Source organism: Arctopsyche grandis, chromosome 3, assembly GCF_051622035.1.
Source record: "Arctopsyche grandis isolate Sample6627 chromosome 3, ASM5162203v2, whole genome shotgun sequence".
In the NCBI taxonomy this organism is placed as follows: Eukaryota; Metazoa; Arthropoda; class Insecta; order Trichoptera; family Hydropsychidae; genus Arctopsyche; species Arctopsyche grandis.
Genome location: NC_135357.1, coordinates 955,680 through 977,837, shown reverse-complemented (window position 1 = coordinate 977,837; position 22,158 = coordinate 955,680). Strand labels below are relative to the sequence as shown.

General features: G+C 37.6%; 2 protein-coding genes and 2 long non-coding RNA genes across 6 annotated transcripts in view; 2 read left to right on the top strand and 2 right to left on the bottom strand.

Moving 5' to 3' along the window:
* Positions 1–22,158, top strand: part of LOC143910004 (uncharacterized) — an 805,996-nt gene that overhangs the window by 625,129 nt on the left and 158,709 nt on the right. The window lies entirely within an intron of this gene.
* The window catches only part of LOC143910007 (uncharacterized), a 260,391-nt gene that overhangs the window by 189,446 nt on the left and 48,787 nt on the right, over positions 1–22,158 (bottom strand). The window lies entirely within an intron of this gene.
* On the bottom strand, positions 4,425–14,914 carry LOC143910029 (kanadaptin). The gene is made up of 9 exons (XM_077428367.1): positions 14,869–14,914; positions 13,569–14,181; positions 13,361–13,493; positions 12,912–13,282; positions 9,233–9,404; positions 9,009–9,157; positions 8,000–8,187; positions 5,812–6,003; positions 4,425–5,735 (listed from the first exon to the last, which is right to left on the bottom strand). Exons 2-9 carry the CDS (start codon positions 13,870–13,872, stop codon positions 5,268–5,270), a joined length of 1,977 nt encoding a protein of 658 aa, XP_077284493.1. The 5' UTR covers positions 13,873–14,181; positions 14,869–14,914; the 3' UTR covers positions 4,425–5,267.
* On the top strand, positions 15,551–18,661 carry LOC143910001 (uncharacterized). 2 transcript variants are annotated; one of them, XM_077428334.1, is made up of 4 exons: positions 15,551–16,107; positions 16,187–16,420; positions 16,570–16,860; positions 18,064–18,661. In XM_077428334.1, the coding sequence occupies exons 1-4, from the start codon at positions 15,994–15,996 to the stop codon at positions 18,079–18,081; spliced, it is 657 nt and encodes a 218-aa protein (XP_077284460.1). In that variant the 5' UTR covers positions 15,551–15,993; the 3' UTR covers positions 18,082–18,661. The 2 variants fall into 2 exon arrangements, 1 of the variants encoding a protein (XP_077284460.1); XR_013260424.1 differs by having other exon boundaries at positions 15,908–16,107; positions 16,570–17,971.

The window sequence follows — 22,158 nt, the reverse complement described above, 5'->3', positions numbered from 1 at the left end:
GCTGGATGTCGACTGGTCTGCTGCAGTGTGTTGACGCTTGCTGCTGTGGGTCGACTGGCGTTGTTTGGGTTGTACCTCCTTTTATAGTGTTTCTGGAGTCACCTGACCGATGGTGGTGGTTTGTTGATGCGTAAGCGAGGAATTTGCTTTTGTCGAGGGGTAGAATTTTCTGGAACGATTGGCGCCGTTCCGCTCGATGTAGTTTAATGGTGGCGGCGTGTTTCGACCGTTTTGGTTCCACTCGACTGGTAGGGGCGTTCCGCTTGAGTTTAATATAATGACTGCAGGTGTGCGTCGTCTGGGTTTCGTTCCGCTTGTTTACGTGTGTGAGTTCTGCAAGGAATGTGGCTTGTTGTTGCGGAATATTCTCGAATGTTTCGATGACGATGACGATGACGAGATTCCTACAGGTCTGTTCATACCTAGTCGGCACGTACCGACTTCAGCATGTATCCGGCCGTACGAAAAGTATGTTCATATCAACCGTCACGTTTACGCCACGGCAGGCTTACAGCAGTACCCGTCATTTCCTGTTCATACCTTACAGCAACATCCGTCAACGTATCGTATCTGTCTTTTTGGCCATCGTGGAGATATACACGCGAATTACGTGCCATGAGTGTGCGCTGCTTTGCTGTTTTGGACCAATTATCGATACAGTTGACAGCTGTTCAATCTTTCGACATGGTTTTGGCGCTGACAATGACTTTTTGACAATGCTTCCTTAAATTTTGTAGATTTTTTGGTGATTTGTGTTTTTATTTTATCCAGTATTGTTTCAAATTGGTATCGGTTCATACGAAAATTTTTAAAAATAATTTCTCCATCATCCACAAGCTCCTTATACAGTGTCCAAAACTCTCCTTCGGTTTTTCTATTTTTTAACATGGGATGCACATCAAAACGCCTCCGTGCTTTTTGATTGCCTTCTTGAGCTTCTTCTTCCAACAACAACGCGATTATACATCATTTTTCATTCGATAAACGCCGAAACATTTTTGCTGACTTGTATTCTGACGCGTAGCTATTAATGCACGTGTATGCTTTCATATTGTAAGTACTCGACAATACGACGTAAGCAATATTGCGCCGTATCGTTATGACCTGCAATGTATAAGTAAGCCGATTTTGGCTTGCACTCGGCCAAAGTGCTGTGAACGTGACGTGGCCGTGACGTGTAGGTAGATATGAATAGAAATGTAATAAAATGACATATTTGAAACGGAGTCGTGCAGTGCTGAAGCCGTGCAGTGCTGTTAAGTATGAACAGACCTTAAACATGACTAATCTAATAATAAACATTTTTTATTAAATTTATTTGAATACTTTTATCTATATATGTATATAAAATTGAATGTCTGCCTGTCCGTGTAAAATTTAATGATTTGTTGTAAGCATGTCCGGGAAGATCACTGTGAAAAAAAAATTGCCCAAAAACGGGAAAAACGGGAATGAGTGTGATTGCAACGCAATAAGTTCAAATGTTTTCGCATCGCGACCAACGTGTTCGTTGCCTGCGTTTTTCCGATAAATGGGAACAGGAACGGGAACGAGAACGGGAACGGGATAGGGATATATGTATAAAATTGAATGTCTGTGTGTGTGTGTGTCGCGAATAGGCTCCTAAACCACTTAACCGATTACGATGGAACTTTAAGGATTTGTTGTATGCATGTCCGGGAAGATTACTGTGAAAAAAAATCGCACAAAAACGGGAACGGAAACGGGAATGAGTGTCATTGCAACGCAATAATTTCAAATGTGTTCGCTGCCTGCGTTTTTCCGACAAATGGGAACGGGAACGGGTCATTCGTGGTTATATATATAACGGGTTATTGTGGCATTGCAACGCATGCCGGGTTCAGCTAGTACAAAATAAAAAAAGCGAAATCAACTTGATATGAGGCTTGAAAAATACAATAAAACTCCGCTACAAATCGCTGCAAACGACGCAGCTGCATGCTCATTTCAAACTTTTGTTTCGATATTTGCCTTTTTAAACTTGCCAGAAAGATCCAACTCAATTTTAATAATTGCCAATCATCAATGCACATCAAAATGTCATCAATGAATATCTCGTCTTTCGTACATGCGTAATTGAAACAGTCGTGAATTTCGTCGAGACTGAAATGCAGCCGCGCTTTTGCAGGGATTTGTAACAAGCCCCAATAAAAGTGAAATAAAAAAGATGCTAATGTAAAAAAAAATATTTAAATTCCTATTAAAATGAGCATCGCATGGAAATATAATAAAAACAAAAAAATATTAAATATAAATAAAACAATGAATCAATGACAGATTTGCTTTTTCACCTTGGCAGGGCCGCGCCTAAGAGTTCGGCCGCCTGTGTCCAAACTTAAATCGGCCGCTCTTTAATTTTTAGCATTTATATAAATCATATTAATTAGGGGTATACTGTTGAAAATTTGAATCACAATAAAATTAACCAGAAAACCAAAATTTTTAATTCTGAACAGGACTAGACGACAAGAGAGACTGAACGTTTTCAAGTTCATTCATCTTAGTATAGTGTTTTTACCCCTCAATCCCACATGTAGGACATTGTTCTTTCGATGACCAACCAATACTCAACATCCTTGAAGAAATACATGTGACAGTCGCAAAGATAATAGAACATAAAATACCTAGCTCTATGCCAATGGCCGACAACCTTTTGAACCGAAAATGTTATATGGTTAGTGAGTAAAAGCATAAATTAAAATTTTACGAATTTATTAAGGAAATTTTTATTCGTATTGTTGCGTGGACGTGAAGAGGGGGCTTCCAGGATCGGAGAGAAAGACGCAGGAGGGTTGTAAAGTAGTTTATTCGTCTGTTCTCGTCGGCGCTCCAGGTCGGAATGGTTTCCAATTCGAGAGCGCCCCATATTTATACACATTTAGGCTCAACAACTATTGGTCGATGAGTCGGACGATACCATTGGCCGATACATACGGCTCATTCATACGTAGAGGCCATTTTGGCGGGAACAACAGATCAGGTGATTAGCGCTCGTAAAGCATCGGTCCACGAGCGCCACCCACCTAATCCCTACGTTACAGTATAAAGTAAAATATAAATATGCAATCTAATTAATTTGATCAATGGCTTATTTGTTTTTGAGTTTTTCAATATTTGGTACATAAGAAGTTGAGTCGTACACACGACTTAATTCAACTACTCGCGGGTTGAATTAAGTAGTTTGCCGACCGCTGCACTCTATGCAGATCGAAGCTATACCTGCTTTCCCGTTATTTCCCTCTCATTTATTTCGGCTGCCTTTTTATTTCGGCCGCCTGTCTGCGTTGCACACACTTGTACATATCATCTGTACAATCGTAAAGACGGCATTATTATAAAAATTTGGTGAATAAAAAAGATTTGTACATCTGGTGAATCGAAAATTGATATTAATGTCTCCCAAAACAGATGTATCAAAGACACCATTAACTACCTTATATAAGAGAAATAAATAGATCAGAAACTTTTTTGCGATGAGACAAACTTATGATCTTAAAATGAAAGAGTCAGTCTTCATATGTTGGCAAAAATCTTACAAAACTAACCATCGGATAAATGACGTAGAAAACGCGTATAGCTCACTATGTACATATATAAACATATATTAGAAGGCTAGAAATATTTAAAATAAGAAGAGGTTAGTAATAAAAAAATAAGTCCATTTGTCACATGGGTTGGTGAAATTTCGACTGTATTTTTGTACCTGTAAATGATATTCTGCGCGCGCACATTAATACGGGAGGAAAAGCCTGTTCCTCTTGTTCCTGTTGTATCCTGCTCGCGCAAATAAGTGAGTATGTACCGTTTACCATGGTAATTGGACTATTCGTCACATTGGGGTGGTCACAAAGACAATTTTTGTCATGAAAATCGCGAATACACAATATTTGGCACTCAAGTTCTCGTTACTATGATAGTTATCGTTAGTATGATGGACTTTTCGGCTGCCAGATGTTCCGTTATAGAGATTTTAGTGACTTTGTGACGAGTAATTTGTGACCAGTAATCACCGAACCGTTTACCATGCACCCTTTTTTTTGATCTTTCGATTTTCGATCTTTGCCTTCCGATATTTGCGTTTTCGGTAATTTCACATTCCGGCCCGTGAGGTAGACCCAAAAATCAGACCTGTAGAGTAAAAGTCTCCGACTCCGACACTGAAATTTCCCCCATTTAAAAGAATTTTCCTTCACTTTCACAAGAATTTTCTTTCCTTCAATTTCAGGCTCGTGAGCTAAACATGGTTTTAAATCAACATTTATTGACCCACTACATTCCGTCTAAAATTTACAATTCAGAACACAATTTACGTCTAAACTTTACAATCACTACCGCCGAGCATTTCGAGTTTTGTGTGTTTAGACTCTCTAATATACCTTGAAATAATATAAAATAAACAAAAGAAGTCTATCAATGAATGTATTTTTCCAAAATTACTTCCATCTTCTTCATTGTTGTTAAAATGTAATGCTCACAATCTAAATTCCAAGCCACGTTGTAAAATACTCAGCAGTTAGGTATTTCTATCAGGTAATTCTGCTATGGTTATAACTTTAGAAATTCCAGTGTAAACGAATCTTTATAAACGTTGACAAATGAATGACACGATCCATGTTCAATGCTACCTGGAAAGGCTCAGCGGGTAGTATTATTGTTTACTTTTGCACATGCTCAAAATACAAAGCCTATCGTTTTTCATGGACTTCCATGGACTTGTTGGCAAAACGCCGTTCGACGTTGGTCAGCATTTAAAGGGTTAATAAGACTCATTTGGCGCTTTAAACCGTATTTATTTGTCTATACGCTTGTCGCAACATATGCACTCAAACGAGTACGCCAACTTAATCATTTATACGTGGGTTTGAAAACTAAATCGTACAATAAATTAGTTTTAGTTAGCAGTTGCATATTCATTCTTCATATTACAATATGACACAATATCGAAATAATAACAGTCAAATAATTACATACATCTACCCGAGTCTTTCACTCCTTAGCGCAATTTATCCGTAAAGAGGCAGAAAATTGCAAATTGGTCTCAATTTCTCATCGTGTCTTCTTCTTCTTCTCCCGAGCGCATTATAGTCAATCGTCAATTACACGCTTATTACCCGCGTTTTCAACATATGCTAAATATGATACACACGAGGTGTTACACAATAAAATACAAACGTTAATACTTAAGTTTTATATTAAATTTACGTAGACTTAAAATAGAAATTCAAAGATTATATACAATTATTTTTTTAAAATTGCTCCTCATCCATTATCTCCGGCAAATCCCTGTCGTTCTCCTGCTCGTAGTATCCTTCGGGCGCCGTGTAATTGGACGGAGGTCTCATGGGTCCGAACACTTTCTTACTTTCGTTGCGTTTATTCGCCGAAGCCTTCTTCGGACTGTGTTCAACGTCGTCTTGACTGGTTTCGGAAGCTTTTGAAGCGTCTTCTCGGGAGTCTTCATCGGAGTCAACCTCTTCGACGAAATCTTCTTTAAGCTCTTCAACGTTTGGATTGGTTTCCGGTCGCTTCATTTCACGTTTGGTCGACTTGTTGATTTTTTTGCCAATAAAAATCGAATTGGCAACTTTTTTCACTATGGTGGTCTTGGGGGATTTTTCTGGCTCGACTATCAGCGCCGGTAAACTTGTCGGTTTTGCGATGTCTGACAGTTTTTCAGTTTTTTCAAGTTCCATCTTCAATCTCTGAATCTCCATCTGTGGCGATAAAATTATTTTATTGATAACACGACTCACTTTTTCATAAACATGTACTTTTCCTTAATAAACATACCTTTGTTTTAGAAATCTCCGTTTTATTTGATATACTCTGGCCCTGCTTTCCCAAATTCGACATGAATTTATCAAGAGCGTCACCGTCATCGTTGTCGTCCACAGACATTTTATTTTTTGCTTCTTCTCTAAGATTCGACAACTTTTTATTACTATTTTCCAATTTTGTGCGTAAATCCCGACATTTATCCAACTGTAAAAGATATAACGTATACATTAATTGAATGAAATATATATGTATAATAACGCTATTCTGTGTAAGTAAACGCTCGCCGTACTATAATAGTCATTTTGATTCGACATTTCTATTTCTATTATATAATCTTTATCCAATATTATATCACTTTATGTTTCATATTTTAGTTTTAATTATTTTCTTTTTTTCATTTGTTTGTCTCTATGTATCATTTTATGTAGTTTGTAAACATCTATAATTGGGTTCAGATGTTATTTTGTTACATTTATTCTTTATTTTTATGCATTCGTTGTCTGTTGTCTGTTAATTTTTCAATAAAAAAATAAACAGCTAAAACACTGCCAAGAAAATGTACAAAAAAACAATAATTGATAACTATCTTACCTCGATAAAATAAACGAATTGTTGTTATTAATCCACAAGAATAGTCGAAATATGATTTTTTTTAAGTGGTATTTTATTTCATTTTCATATAAAGACAATTAAATATATTATCCCTATTAATTCTATTCAGATTCGTGTAAATACGAGTAAATACTAGTACGAGCTTTTAGCTCGCAATTTTACCGATTTAAAATTCGGCACACTTAAAATTAACCTTTTTAAACGAAAACAAAAAATAGTGTGGCCAGAACACTATCCCAATAAACATGTTTCAATAGAAAAAACTCAATATAAAATAGTATTAACAGTGGGAAAAAATCCCAAGTGAAAATACGTACTTTTGACTTTTTTTTAGCTGGACGACTACTTAGAGAGATTTGAAAGCTGAAAAGTACTACAAATGAAAGATAAAATACCCGACTATAGATTCCAATATTCATTTTGAACATAAAATTGACAGATTTTGAGATATCGACCGAACAACACCAAGATATAGAAAAATCACCCGATTTAAAAAACACATATCTCCGAATCTCGAGCCAATCAAAATTTTTTATTACCAGATTCGTGTTCACTGGGCATAAATTCTATAATAAAAGTCATATCTCGTCTCTGAACCAAAAAAAAAGTCGTCATTTGTCGAACAGTGTTATTTATTTAATTAATTTTTCTATTGGTGTTTTTTTAATATTGTTTATATATACAGGTAGGTAGATAGTTTTTACCATTTTTTTTTCCAATTAAACAATTAAATATAAATATTAAATTTAATATATTTAATTTAATAGCATCTAATATATAATTTCGAAATAGACTGTATGTATGTTTGTTTGTTTGTTTGGTTCGTAGAATCCGTAACGTTTAATTTAATAAAAAAAAAACAAATGAATATTCAAATAAATTTAAATAAAATAAAACTATTCAAAAAAATTTAATCAAATGTTTACTATTATACCAGCCATGTTAAAGCGGTTTATATTACAAATACCGAGCGAAGCCGGGTAAAACCACTAGTATTTAATAATTTATAGGTATTTAAAAAAAAATACGACCACCTGCGGATCAAACACAGGACCGACACATTTCATTTAATAAATTCGTTTATATGCCATAACTCATGCGATGATATCGGGTACAACACTAGTGAAATATAAACATCAATTTCATCATCAGTTATATAAATACATAAAGAACGATATATCTATGTGGTATAGATCCTGACAGATGACGCTGTTCAGGACCACGGTTAGGATGTGTCGGTTGAGGTGAAGACCGAACACGTGTGTTTTCAGTCATGTTGTTTGTTACAATGATACGTGCGGTGGTTTAACGGCCGGCCGCTCGGAGTACAGGTCTAACTGCTACTCACGGTTACATCTCTGTCCCTTTCATCCCTCACCCCACAATCAGTAATAACATACTCTTAGATCTCAGCCATAGCCCATACATCAGCCTTTCGTTCATTTCCAACCCTACATTTATGTATGTGCATATATGTAGTTCTAAAGAGACAAATAAATCGTCCTCTTCTTAACGTATAATCTTCAAACCAAGCAACACTCGGTCTTCCCGATATCTAACGTGTACATAAGCTGATTAAATATCTTACTAATTCATTGTAGGTGAGCGCTTTTCCAGATGGGTTCGAAGTATTCGAACTGACTGACTCTCCGTCGAATTCTTTCATACGCCGCTCCCGTTTCTTTTCAATCACACCAGTTCTATCCAAGAACGTATCTTCATCGGAATCGTAAAAGTCGTCATCTTTCCAATTTTTCGACTTCCGTTTACGGGACTCTAAAATATAGATAAGATAAACAAAAAAAAAAAAATTACATACTACCATAGATGTAGAATAACCTAGATATGCCATTACATACAAATTTCGTTGGAGATCTTGTCGCCACTAACTGAGGGGTGCGGGGGGTTTAACTAGCGGGGAAGTGGTGAAAAAAAGGAAAGAACGCAGTGGTCAGCAACCAGTTTATGTACATACGTACATGTACTGAAGTTTTATTTTATTTATAACTTTATTTTATTGGACACTCCGCGTGACAGTAAACCAAACTAATAAAGCCATATTAACAAAAAAAATATTTAGTTATACACACTATATTAAACTACAAATGTATGTTACTATAATAAAATCATCATTAACTATTACAATATTTAAACATTAGTAACTTCTACAAGGATCGATTTTAAAGCTGACACTTTAATATTTAGTTCATTGTTTGTAATTTTAAACTTAATGTCGATTTCTGAATTTCCTTCAGTGCCAACAAGATACCTGTGGCAGAGGTTCCATGTTGTTAATGTTAAAATACTACTATTATTGAAGACAGTATATATTAATTCTTACATATGATATGTGATGCCATCCGCCTTTTTATGTTTTCTTGAGTAATTGTAACACAATTTCACTGAACACGTTGGCATTTTCGAAAAATGTCAATCGGCCTTCCTACTTAGAAGCTAACTAGCTACTGAGAGAGAGTGTGCACGATCTGTACTTTTTTTTGTGTGTGCATGGTCCAACAGGATGATCGGCTTAGAGCGTAAGGGCGTATCTATAGTATTCTATATCTATGCATACTACACTATAAACTTTAATTTACCATGTTTTGCCTGACGGAGAAGTCCGTGCCTGTCGATTATCCTGCACGCTTCCAAAGCGCATTGTATGACCGCATCTTTCTTTTTGCCTTTGTGTAGCACTTCTGCTGTGACGGGATTACCCCTGACATCCTCGATCGGCAATTCAACCCTGAAATAATAGCACTCATTTAATCGCAGCGGCCTATGAAATGTCGAAGCAATCAAAAAGCAAACTTATAAATACCTGCAAACGAACTGACCAATTCCGCGTTCTTGACAGTCGTATTCTAAAGTGCAACCCTGTCTTTCGAAAAAACCTCGCAAAGTCTTCTTCGGATCGTCCAAGTACAATTCTTCATTTGCAGGCTGTGCGTATGGATTCTCAGAAAGATCGGTCTCCTCTTCAGCATCATCACCTGTACAAGCCATCAATTTAAGTTGAGATTTAAACCTTTATATGTTAAGTTAACTGAACAACAGTGATGTCATTCAACTTCGGTAACGATAAGTTTTCAATGAAAAATACATACTATAGTAACAAAAAGCATTTTGCCAATCAAACAGCTAGTGTATATATATATATATATATATATATATATATATATATATATATATATATATATATATATATATATATATATATATATATAAGTGATCGAAGTGATCCAAGTGATACCTAGGATGACTATCTGTCAAAGCTGACCACAGAGAAGAGTCTATGGCGGTAAGAACTCACTCCTTGAATGGAAATCTCTCTCAGGTACCGCCTTTTTCTCAACACATCTTGGATAAATGCGAGAAAAATAATATCCAAACCTCCAACAAGGTAAGAGTGACGATGGATGATAGCTTAGCTAATAGAAACCTGTATTTAGCCACGTACAATGTAAGAACGTTATCGAGTGAAGGAAGTGTGCTTGCATTAGAGAATGAATTAGAAAATATCAAATGGGATATAGTAGGACTTAGTGAAGTAAGACGAAAACAGCAAAACCAAATAATCCTAAAAAGTGGTAACTGTCTCTACTGGAGAGGGCTACCAAATGGTAGAATAGGAGGAGTAGGGTTTCTTATCAATAAGAGAATAGAAAGAAATATTATAGAAATAAGCGACATATCGGAACGTATATGCTATATAGTATTAAGAATCTCGAGCAGGTACACTTGTCAAATCTTCCAAGTGTACGCCCCCACATCTAGCCACCCAGACGAGGAAATAGAAGACTTCTACGAAAAAATACAGGACGCATACGATAATAGCCGTCACCACTTTAAAATAATCATGGGCGACTTTAACGCAAAAATAGGACAAAAGGCAAATACAGAAAGAGCAGTAGGCAATTTTGGTACCGGCCAAAGAAACGACAGAGGCGATCGCCTCATAGAATTCGCAGAACACAACAGGCTCTTTATCACTAATTCATTTTTCAGGAAAAACACCAACAATAAGTGGACTTGGGAGAGTCCTAAAGGAGACAGAAACGAGATCGATTTCATCCTAACAAATGCCCTGCACTCCGTTAAAGACGTTAGTGTTTTAAGTAAAGTAGATATAGGTAGCGATCACAGATTAGTCCGTGCCAAGATGGCCATTAATATAAATTGCGAACGAAGGAAATTAATAAAAGGATGCAGTAACTCTCCAGATTTCGCTCAACTAAGGTCTAGGAAAAAGGAATTCGAACTCGAACTTGGAAATCGATACGGGAAATTAAACCCAGAAGCAGACATCGAGGAATTGAACACTGTAATTAGTTCGGTTCTAACCTCAACAGGTAAGAAATTAGGTGGATTCAGGAAACAGATTAAATTAAGCAAAATTTCAGCGGAAACAAAAAACCTAATTAAGCATAAAAGGAATTTAGATAGGGATAATAATAAGCAAGAATACAATCTAGTAAATAAGGAAATTAAAAAGAGAATAGTCAGGGATGTCAGGGATTTTAACAGCAAGCTAATAGAAAATACCATTAAGAATAACCGTAGCCTGAAAAAGTGCAAACAGGATCTTTTCTTAGGCAAAAACCAAATGATCGCAATCAGATCAGAGAGCGGAGTAATAATTAGGAATAGAGAAGAAATCATAGACAGAGTTTACACGTTCTATGCAAAACTATACGAGAACGACAACGGCCAATTCCCCGCTCTGGAATCGACACACGGCCAAAGGGTTCCTGCAGTATTGCCTAGCGAAGTAGAGGCCGCGCTAAAAACTGCAAAGAACGGTAAAACCCCAGGGGAAGATAATATTCCCATTGACTTACTAAAATGTGGCGGCCCCCCCCTAATTAATATCTTAGCTAGGCTTTTCAGCAAATGCATCCAGAACCAAGCTATACCAGAAGGATGGAATAACGCAACTATCATTTTAATACACAAAAAAGGCGACAAAAGCGATATCAAGAACTACCGACCCATTAGTCTACTTTCAGCGGTCTACAAGCTCTTCACGAAGGTTATTACAGAAAGGCTGAAAAATATCCTCGACGAGAACCAACCTATAGAGCAGGCAGGGTTTAGGGCAAATTTCAGCACAATGGACCACCTCCAAGTAGTTGGCGAACTAATCGAGCGCGCCAACGAATATCAACGGCCATTGTGCCTAGGTTTCGTCGATTATGAGAAAGCCTTCGATACAGTTAGTCATAATGCAGTACTTAACGCTCTAAAAACACAGGGAGTGCCGGAACCCTATGTGGGACTGTTAGCTGCAATATATAAGAATGCCACAGCTTCGGTTAAAATTTTTTCAGGTACAGATAGATTTAGCATAGGAAAAGGAGTAAGACAAGGAGATACAATCTCGCCCAAGTTATTCAATGCGGTGCTTGAGGGAGTTTTCAGGAAATTGGATTGGGATACAGCCGGAGTAAGCATCAATGGTCGCTTTTTGAGTCACCTTCGGTTCGCAGACGATATAGTTTTAGTAGCTCGTGATTCAGCTGACCTACTTATCAGACTAACACAGCTGGACAGGGAAAGTAGAAAAGTAGGATTAAAAATTAACGTAGATAAGACTAAACTAATGTTCAATAGTTATTGCATGCCTGATAGCATCCCCTTAGATGATAAACCAGTAGAAGTAGTAAATAATTATTTATATTTAGGTCAAATAATTGACATGTCTGGTAGTAAAAATGAAGAGATAAAGAGACGTATGAAATTAGGGTGGAGTGCATTTGGACGGATGAATGCTGTTTTTAAATCAAAAATGCCACTCTGCCTGAAGAAAAGGATCTTTGATCAATGCGTTTTGCCAGTGATGACGTATGGATGTGAAACTTGGACACTGAACGCCAAGATGCAAAATAAAATCCAATGCACTCAAAGAAGTATGGAACGCTGTATGCTTGGCATAACGAGGAAAGACAGGAAGCGGAACACGTGGGTGAGAAATATGACAAGGGTAGTGGACATAGTGGATAGAGTGAAGAGATTGAAATGGCAATGGGCGGGTCACGTAGCTAGGAGGATGGACGAAAGGTGGACAAAAGAAGTGCTTGAATGGTACCCGAGAGAAGGCAAAAGAGTAAAAGGAAGACCGCAAGGAAGATGGGTGAACGAAATTAGGAAAATGTGCGGAATGAGATGGATGAGTGTTGCGCAAAACAGAGACGAGTGGAAGCGTGTTGGAGAGGCCTTCATCCAGCAGTGGATGGCGAATGGCTGTAAATGATGATGATGATGATATATATATTATATACCTATATATAAATATGCAATCAATTATTACAGTACGAATTTCGTCAATCCGTTTCAGAAAAGATATTATATTATTATGTTTTAATTATATTCCAATAATTCCGGTACTAAAGACAAGTATACAAAGACATAATATTAGATTGAAAGTTATAGATTAATATAATAGCAACTAAGCATCCCTGTTAACCTAATTTTTTTTAGCAGATAGCAAATATAAATACCCATTCCCCACGAAACGCCTTCTTGTTCGATCTTTCGCTCTTTTTCCTCGGCTTCTTTCTCTCGTTGAATTTTCGCCAGCAGCATATTCTTTTCCATCTGTTCCTTTTTCGCCTTCCGAAGCTCCTTCATTTCGGTCAGGCCCAGCGGCGACTCTTCTTCCGCATCTTCATCCGGTCCCTGCAATATATACAGCCGGCTGCTGCATCCGAGTTTGATCATATGCCCGACGTGCAGCCTAACGTAATGCTTCGCCTTGATCGGTTTTTTATTAACGATGGTGCCGTGCGAACTTCCCAGATCGTAAACATAGAAACCTTTCGGTTGGGAATCTTCAGAATCGCGAGCCTTGTATTGAATCACGGCGTGATACCTTAAATTAAAGCGTGATAAATTGAAAAAAAAGATAATATATGTACATATTCAGCAATGAAAACACTTAGAATTATACCTTGATATTGTAGGATGAGCCATGATTATATCGCAACCGGCAAGACGACCGAACACATGAAATGGCCTCTCTGATAAATCGATACTTTCCAAGATTAAACCAGATTTTAAGACTTCAAACTTGTATCCGCTTTCTGAAAGCGACGCATATTAATTCAAACAATGATAAAATCCTAGTACATTTAAAAAATAACCATAACTAAATATACCTTTTGGTGGCAAGCCAGACCATTTTGGTTCTTTGTACGGCAGTGGCAATTGATTTTTTAGCAGCTCAGCAGGGGATAGATGATCCAATGATTTCTTGTGAGGTTTGATTTCTTCTTTGACTTCTAATGGGGTTTCAATCGGTTCCGATGTTTTTGAGGGTTCGGGTTCGTCTGGATTGTTTGAGGTTATGACTATTTTTCGCGGCAATTTTCCGACTCGACCGATCAAAACCGGCTTTTTGAATTCTAAAGCTGGGGCGGATTCGACTTCCGGTTTCTCTTCGTCTTTATCCAGTTGATCCATGACGAATGGAATTATTCTATTGACGGTTCGTAATTAAAACATTGAAGGAAACAACGAACTGTCACGTCAAGCATAAATAGGTTATACAACTGTCATTCTACTTGTTGTGACACTAATAAATGACAATTTTCGAGCATTGCCAAATTTAATTTAATGAAAAAAAAGAAAAAGCATACTCCTCAATATTTTTTCTACGACAGTGACTATTACTTATGCTGGTTGAGCTATTTTAAATTTGGAAAAAATGTCCACCTTACTATATATAAAATTGTATATGTGTATTATTTGTATATTATTACATTAATATTTCTTCTTCTTCTTGTTAATGCCCATCCGGACGTTGGCGAACACCTCGTCGATTATTTGAAGATATCCGCATCGGTCTTCAGCGGCTCGGAATAGCTCTTCGGCGCTCATATCGGTCCACATGCGCGTAGGAAACTTCAGCATACGCCTATAGACCCACATCTCAAAAGCCTCAATGCGGCTGATCATCTTGGTTTTCAGAGTCCACGTCTCACATCCGTGTAGTAATACTGTCCAGACGTAGCTCTTCGCGAATCTCAACCGCGTATGAAGATTGAGATGCTTGTTTGTAAGCACCGCCTTCATTTTTACAAATGCTGTTCTAGCCATCTCGATGCGGATTCTTAGATCTTCATCTGGGTCCATCTCTTCATTCAGCCAGGTACCCAGGTATTTGAATCTTTTTACTCTTTCTATCACCTCTCTATCCAAGGTTAGATTCGCGGTGTCTGTGTGCATTCTATCTACTATCATAAATTTTGTCTTCTTTAGATTTATGCGCAGACCTCTTCGATTGCTTTCTTGATGTACACGGTCTAGAGATCTTTGCAGGTCTGCTAAATTTTCAGCGACTAGTGCCGTGTCATCAGCATATCTTATATTGGTGATCGTCTCGCCGCCCACCTTGATGCCCTCCACCTCTTGGAGAGCATCGTGGAAGATGGATTTAGTGTAGGTGTTAAAATTTACTTGTAGGTATACATCTACCAATTTTTACGTAATAAGTGTTTTCAAGAAAACGCTTTTTTTTACAAACCTCCTTTATCCAAACATCGCTTTAAGAACTGCGACTTGCAATTGCATTTTTTCGGTCGTCCACAAATTGTTTATATATATAATAATTCAATAAATAGACTCTCTTTTTGAAAACGGGACATTTCGACGTCCCGAAGCTGTGCTTGGGGACAGCGGGACAGGCTACCTAAAAACGGGACGTATGGTCACTTAAGGTATACATGATATTAGCCTATATGTCAATTTAAATATGTGCTTATCATTGTGGCCAATATTTTTTTATTGTGGCCAATAATTTTAGTTGTATTAGCCAATCTGATCACCTTTAAGCTTTTGTGTTCTAGATGATGTTCTTGCTCATTACTAATTGAGAGCATATGTTTATTGGTTTACCATCAAGTGACTTTAACTATCCCAAATTTGGATTATAGATTACTATAGATTTTGGGCAATTGAGATGGTAGCTAAATGGGTTCGGTGATCATTGGTCACAAAGCGCTCCCCAAAAGTCACTAATATCTCTATAACGGAACAACATACTATCATGATGTGGCGGCTCGCTTATACGACATGGTCGAGTTTGGTTGCCTTCCTGCGAGTGGGAACCAACTCGGCTGGGTTCGGAGAGCCGCTACTCACTCTGTCTTCAGCTGTCATATAATAAACACGTGCATTAACATGCCAGTCGTCTCATTCGTTCATCCTCCATAATACTAACGAAAACTCGAGTGCCAAATATTCCGCATTCGCGGTTTTCATAGCAAAAATTGTCTTTGTGACCATCGCAATGTGACTAATAATCCAATTACCCTTTAGCAAACCTCAATCGTTGGGACTAGTTAAGGTCTGACCGCACTATATGACAACCGAACGATCCGACACTTCACAACAACCTTTAAGTTTGCAGCACTACACACTCATACTATAACCATATTATTTTGACGTTTGACTATCTTATTGTACTGGGTCATTGATGGTTGGGTCAATTAGAGAAGCAAAAGGAAAAGCAGAAGTCAGAAGCAAAGGTTGGAAGCGTCTATCCACTCTCCAGGAGTTTGTGCTTCTCCCTCCCAAGTAGCGATGGAGTGCAGACTTTGTCTCTGCTCTGCTCCAGCAGAGTCCTTCGTCTCCATCCATGACGACCCTCATCCACCGCGTTTGGTGCAACGCATTTGGACCTGCTGTCAGCTGCGGGTCAGTCACGTTACACTTGAACCACTGCTATTGATAACTCACTACTGCTCGTAATCGCCAATACCTCTCCTATTTGCAGGTCAGGAAAGGAGACCATCTGCCAGATTTGATATGCCTTTCTTGTGTCAACAATCTGGAATTATTCGAAAGCTTTCGAAACGCTTGTTTTCGGAATGACACAACGTCGAGGGTGGAATTAGACAATTTCTTGAAAATCAAGCCGGAGGAAGTTTTGCTGGAAGATTTAATATGGGAAGATGAGTTGGGTGCTGAATGGCCATCCAACAATTGTAGTTCTCCAGACGCCAGCGAGGTAAGTAAATAGGATTCAAGTTCATTAGATGTATTCTTAGCGAAACATGCTATTGATCGAAAATATAAATTCACATGTAAAATAACATCTAATCACACTATAAAAAAGTTACACATGTTAAATTGAATAACATTCGGTTTAATTTTTAGACCCCTGGAAGAAAAATTAATTCAAGGGATCATATGGCAGCAATAAATGATACTAATAGACAAATTCTACCGGAAGAATTACCATCTCCAAAAGCATTAAACAAGATGTGCTCTACACATTCTGAATTGTACCGTGAAATAGATATCCAAGACAAATTGTTAACTGATCAAAAAAATCTTGTGACACAGAAAAACTCGGATTCTCGAAGAAAGCTGCATGATTGTGACATTTGTTCTAAATCTTTCAACAGTAAACATAATCTAAGTGTACACACGAGGATTCATATTGGGGTAATGTCACACAGATGTGACGTTTGTTTCAAATCATTCCTTTTCAAATCTAGACTCCGCATACACATGGGTATTCATACTGGGGTAAAGCCACACAAATGTGACATTTGTTCAAAAACTTTTTCTACGAAAGCAAGTATTAGAACACATATGGTTATTCATACTGGGGTAAAGCCACACAAATGTGACATTTGTTCAAAAACATTTAATACGAAACAAACTATTACTCACCATATGGGTATTCATACTGGGGTTAAGCCACACAAATGTGACATTTGTTCAAAAACATTTACTACGAAACAAAGTCTTAGTGAACATGTGGGTATTCATACTGGGGTAAAGCCACACAAGTGTAACATTTGTTCAAAAGCATTTACTAGGAAACGAACTCTTACTGAACATATGGATATTCATACTGGGGTAAAGTCACACAAATGTGATATTTGTTCAAAAACTCTTACTACGAAACAAAATCTTAGTGCACATATGGGTATTCATACTGGAGTAAAGCCACACAGATGTGACATTTGTTCAAAAACTTTTACTACGAAATCAAATCTTAGTACACATATGGGTATTCATACTGGGGTAAAGCCACACAGATGTGACGTTTGTTTCAAATCATTCCTTTTCAAATCTCAACTCTGTTTTCACATGAGTATTCATACTGTGTTAAAGCCACACAAATGTGACATTTGATCAAAAATATTTACTATAAAATCAAATCTTAGTGCACATGTGGGTATTCATACTGGGGTAGTTACAAAATAATTTTATGTTAAAACATGTCATTTTGGTCCCCTTGTATTTCATAGTATTCGTAAAATTTTTGGCATGTTTTGTGTTCAGATTAAAGGTATGTACACGGGGAAGCACTTAAGGCCTTTTTTTTCCAAAATAATAAGGCAAACATTAAAAAATTACTATTTTTGTAAAAGAACGTTACCTTAATACATATACCTCTTGTAAGAGAAAGTTCTCTTCTCCTTTACCTTACCTCTGCCAAATTGACTTTATCTCCATGAGCATTATTAATTAAGTCATCGAATCTAGCGCCCAAAAGTTCTTTCCAAATGATACATATCCAATTGTAAATGCAGCAGTAGTACTGGTTCGTTCGTCTGATTTTTAAAGCGTTGATTTTATCTAATTTGTATTTTAATAATAAAATAAATAATTTTAATAATAAATAATCTCTTTCAGCTTACTTTTGACTTTTGATTTGAACTGGACGACTACTTAGAGACAAATGAAAGCTGAAAAGTACTACAAATGAAAGATAACATAACCGATTATAGATTCCAATATTCATTTTGAACAGGAAATTGACAGATTTTGAGACATCGACCGAACAACACCAAGACATAGAAAAATCGCGCGATTTAAAAAACAGATATATGTATCTCCGAATCTCGAGCCAATCAACATTTTTTATTACCAGATTCGTGTTTACTGGGCATAGATCTATAGGCAAAGTCATATCTCGTCTCTGAACCATTTTTCGTGTCGAACAGTGTTATTGAATACATTTTATGCCTGCCTGGAACTAATGCACCCGTAGAAAGAGTCTTTTCACAGATGTGGACGACCGAAAAAACGCAATTGAGAGTCGCAGTTCTTAAAGCGATGTTGTTAATTAAAATCAATTTTAAGAAATCCTGCCAAGAATTTCGTTCTTATTTAAATGCAAACCCAGTAAATTTGTTCATCAGAAGAATATAAAACAACATAATTTTTTTATATTTATATTATTCATTCCTTTTCTTTTCTTTTCTTCATCAACATTCCTATTTATTTTATTAATAAATAAAAACAATGAAAAAATACGCGTTTTCTTGAATACACATATTTATTTATTTATTTTATTTTTATTTTATTCTAAACAGACCATTGTGGCATAACAGGAATTCCTAAAGCGCCACAATGGTCAAAAAATATAACACAAAAAAAAACAAAATAACAATTAAACATAAATTAATACATAACGAAAATAATATACTCATCAATTATACATAAAAAAAATACATTTGAACAAAAACATAAATACATCCATACATAAACATAAAAAATAGCATTTAATAATAACAGATAAAGTAAAAATATCAAATAAAATATAGCATAAGGAATGCCTTGCACCAACAGCCAGTTTCAATAAATATGTAAGAAACAACTACAAATACAAAACATCCCTGTAAGGCCCAAATGGAAGAGAGTTAATCAAAATTTCACTCATAAATCACAATCAATCATGAAAACAATGATGAGCGCAGACAACCAGATAAATGGGTTAGAGTAATTTCCGACAATTTACGCTCACTAAGGTGGACAATATCACATTCAGTCTCGGCAGCAACGATTTCATTAAGAAGTCGAATAACTCTTGGAATAGGAGCCATTCGAAAAAGGACTGTGCGGGCACGAGGTACAGCCAGCAAATGATGATGTCTACCACGCACATAGTGATTAGGGACATAAAGTCCCAACTGCTCCAGCAACAACAGGCATGACGTATTACCACCTAAGAGCAGGAGAACGAAACGAATTAATGAGAAGTTTCTCCGAAGTTCAAGGGAATTATACCCAAGCATGCCCAAAAGGAAAGGAGTGGGGTAGAGATATGGGTAATACCCATATTCTTTCCTATATAGGAAACGAAGAAATGCTTTTTGCACTTTCTCGATCATCAGAGAGTAATTTGCTTCATGCGGATTCCACACAATCGCATTATACTCTAGCTTACTTCTCACAAGCGAATTGAAAAGCAAGCGAGAAGACAAAGGATTGGAGAATAATCTTGCATATCTCAAAACAAATCCAAGTCGACGAAAGGAAACGTCAGCGACTTTCTTGATATGGTTGTGAAAGGTGAGTTGAGGATCAAAAATGATACATATGTACTATTACGTAAAAATTGGTAGATGTCCCGTTTTGAGGACAAAAATAAATGGTCACATTAGGTATGTTAGTGTATGTAAACACAATCAGTGTAAGTGTTTTCATAGCCCGAGAAACTTTGATAGACACCTTCCCGCGATGAATTAAGATTAAACTGTGATTTGACATTCGAACTGTCAAAGTGAAATAAACGCAAAAGCGGTTGCCAACAGATTGCCTCAGATGGCTAGACAGCGTCTGATGAGATTCCCGCGAACTCCTGAGCTCCCACAACCAACGGCCACGAGGGCTTTTGGCGCGAACACCTATATAATGTATAATCACAGACTATGGGGGATGAACGAATGAGACGACTGGCATGTTGATGCACGTGCTTTATTTATGACAGCTGAAGACAGAGTGAAGTAGCTACTCTGAACACACGTCGAGTTGGTCCTCACTCGCAGGAAGGTGACCATGTCGTATTCTAAGCCCGCTTTAAAGGTCAAGGAATTTAACCCTTAAAGCCCTCAACATGAGACCACCACCCCCCCAACGAATACAGTCTAAGAGACCCTTTCGTCGGAGAACGAGACGGTTGTTCATGAATATCGCACAAGAACAACCGCACATCACTGTTCTAATAAAAAAAACCACACTATACATAACCAAGTACAAAATAAACAACGCATGATCACATAAAGCGCGCATGCGTTAGGAAACAATACCTGAAATGTGCCGTGCGAATGCACGCACACTTCAAGTAAACGTACATGTATGTATGTTTATACGTGCATAAACACGCACACACACACACATACACAAACCACAAAAACATACACACACCTAAATAGCAAACGCACACTCACACACACACATTCACAGAATAAAAAAAAATAATAATAAATAAATAAAAATGAACTCATAAATGCTTATGCAATCAAGTGGAGTAGTAGCATTCAAGGGAACACAGCTTCCCAAAGCATTCCGCGAACTTTTCGAAAGCTCTAAACGATGCTTTATTCATTATTAGATCCCCATGATACAGGGGGCCAATGAGAGAACCCCTGACGCTGTTTAACAGAACCCTCTTCTCAGTCTCCATCCCAGGATAGGACCACAGAATGTGATCTGCATCCTGCACCGGAAAAGAACACGGACAAAAGGACTCAGATACCAAGCCCATAGATGCGAGCTTGCCGTTAAAGTGGCCATGACCAGTCAAAAATTGACTGGCCCAAAAACAGGACGATAGCCAATAACGCTCAAGGCGCGAAGTGACCCTCGGAAAAAACAAATAGGTGTGTCTACCTTTGGAGGAACAATCCCATCTAAGTTGCCAAGCCGAAATAGCACAATTTAAAATAACAGACTTTAAGCTTCGCCAGAATCGAGGATCGTCGCACTGTGACTGATTAGGCGCACGGAAAAGGACGCCCGAGACGGTAGCATCTAACCCACCACGAAGTTTTTTCCGAGCAGCTCTCATTTGGACGATCAAATCAAGTGGCAATGTACCCGCAAGAATCTGTAGCGAGTCTGTAGACGCAGTGCGATAGGCCTGGGTAAGAGCGATCAGAGGAAAACGCTGACCAATATTTAATGTACGACGGACTGTCTTTAATTCGACACGATGACCCCAAATGCTAGATGCATACGTCAAAGAGTTCACAAATACAGCATCGTACACCAAGCGTTTGTCATGGAAACCTAAACCCCATGAGTGACCACAGAGGCGACCAATACGACCAAAGGAAACCTTAGCTTTATCTAATGCTCTCCCAATATGACCATTGAATGAAAGCCTGACATCGAGAACAACACCCAAATAAGTGGACTCATTAACAAATTTGATCTTACAGTCTCTAAGTTTAATAGTAGGGGCTCTAACAAGAGAACCCTTTATTAATAAGCACTTGGACTTGGAGGGCGATAAAGAAAGTTTGTTAATTATGGCCCAATCGTCTAGAAGGTGAAGTGCCACAGTAGCTTTAAATTCCAGATCAGCACGGGACTTTGCGTGCGTTAATAACATTATGTCATCAGCGTACGCAACCAACCTGCAACCCTCCGGCAAATTGATTGTAAAAAGGTCATTGACAAGAATGTTCCAAAGGATAGGTCCCAAAACGGAGCCCTGTGGACATCCGATAGAGAGATCCCTGAAACCAACCTGTCCACCGAGTTCGAAAACCAATTTCCTATCCGACAAATAACTCAGCAGTAAGCATAGTAAATTCGGATGCAATCCCAGCAGACGCAACTTGATCAATAGCATGGGCCACCAGGCATTATCAAACGCTCCAGCAACTCCCAACAAAACAACAACTACATACTTGGATGGAGAGTCCGAAGACTCCCTCAAGACACATCGAATTGCATTAACAGTAGACTTGTCCGATCTAAGTCCAAATTGACCATCGG

Bases quoted from the DNA above. Each gene is read 5' to 3' on its own strand.
- LOC143910001 (XM_077428334.1), top strand. From the start codon at position 15,994: ATGGAGTGCAGACTTTGTCTCTGCTCTGCTCCAGCAGAGTCCTTCGTC. The intron at 16,108-16,186 runs GTCAGTCACGTT...TCCTATTTGCAG, and splicing joins GGACCTGCTGTCAGCTGCGG to GTCAGGAAAGGAGACCATCT. The intron at 16,421-16,569 runs GTAAGTAAATAG...TTTAATTTTTAG, and splicing joins GTTCTCCAGACGCCAGCGAG to ACCCCTGGAAGAAAAATTAA.
- LOC143910029 (XM_077428367.1), bottom strand. From the start codon at position 13,872: ATGGATCAACTGGATAAAGACGAAGAGAAACCGGAAGTCGAATCCGCC. The intron at 9,158-9,232 runs GTATTTATAAGT...CTATTATTTCAG, and splicing joins ATTGGTCAGTTCGTTTGCAG to GGTTGAATTGCCGATCGAGG. The intron at 8,188-9,008 runs GTAAATTAAAGT...TCTATATTTTAG, and splicing joins TCTCCGTCAGGCAAAACATG to AGTCCCGTAAACGGAAGTCG.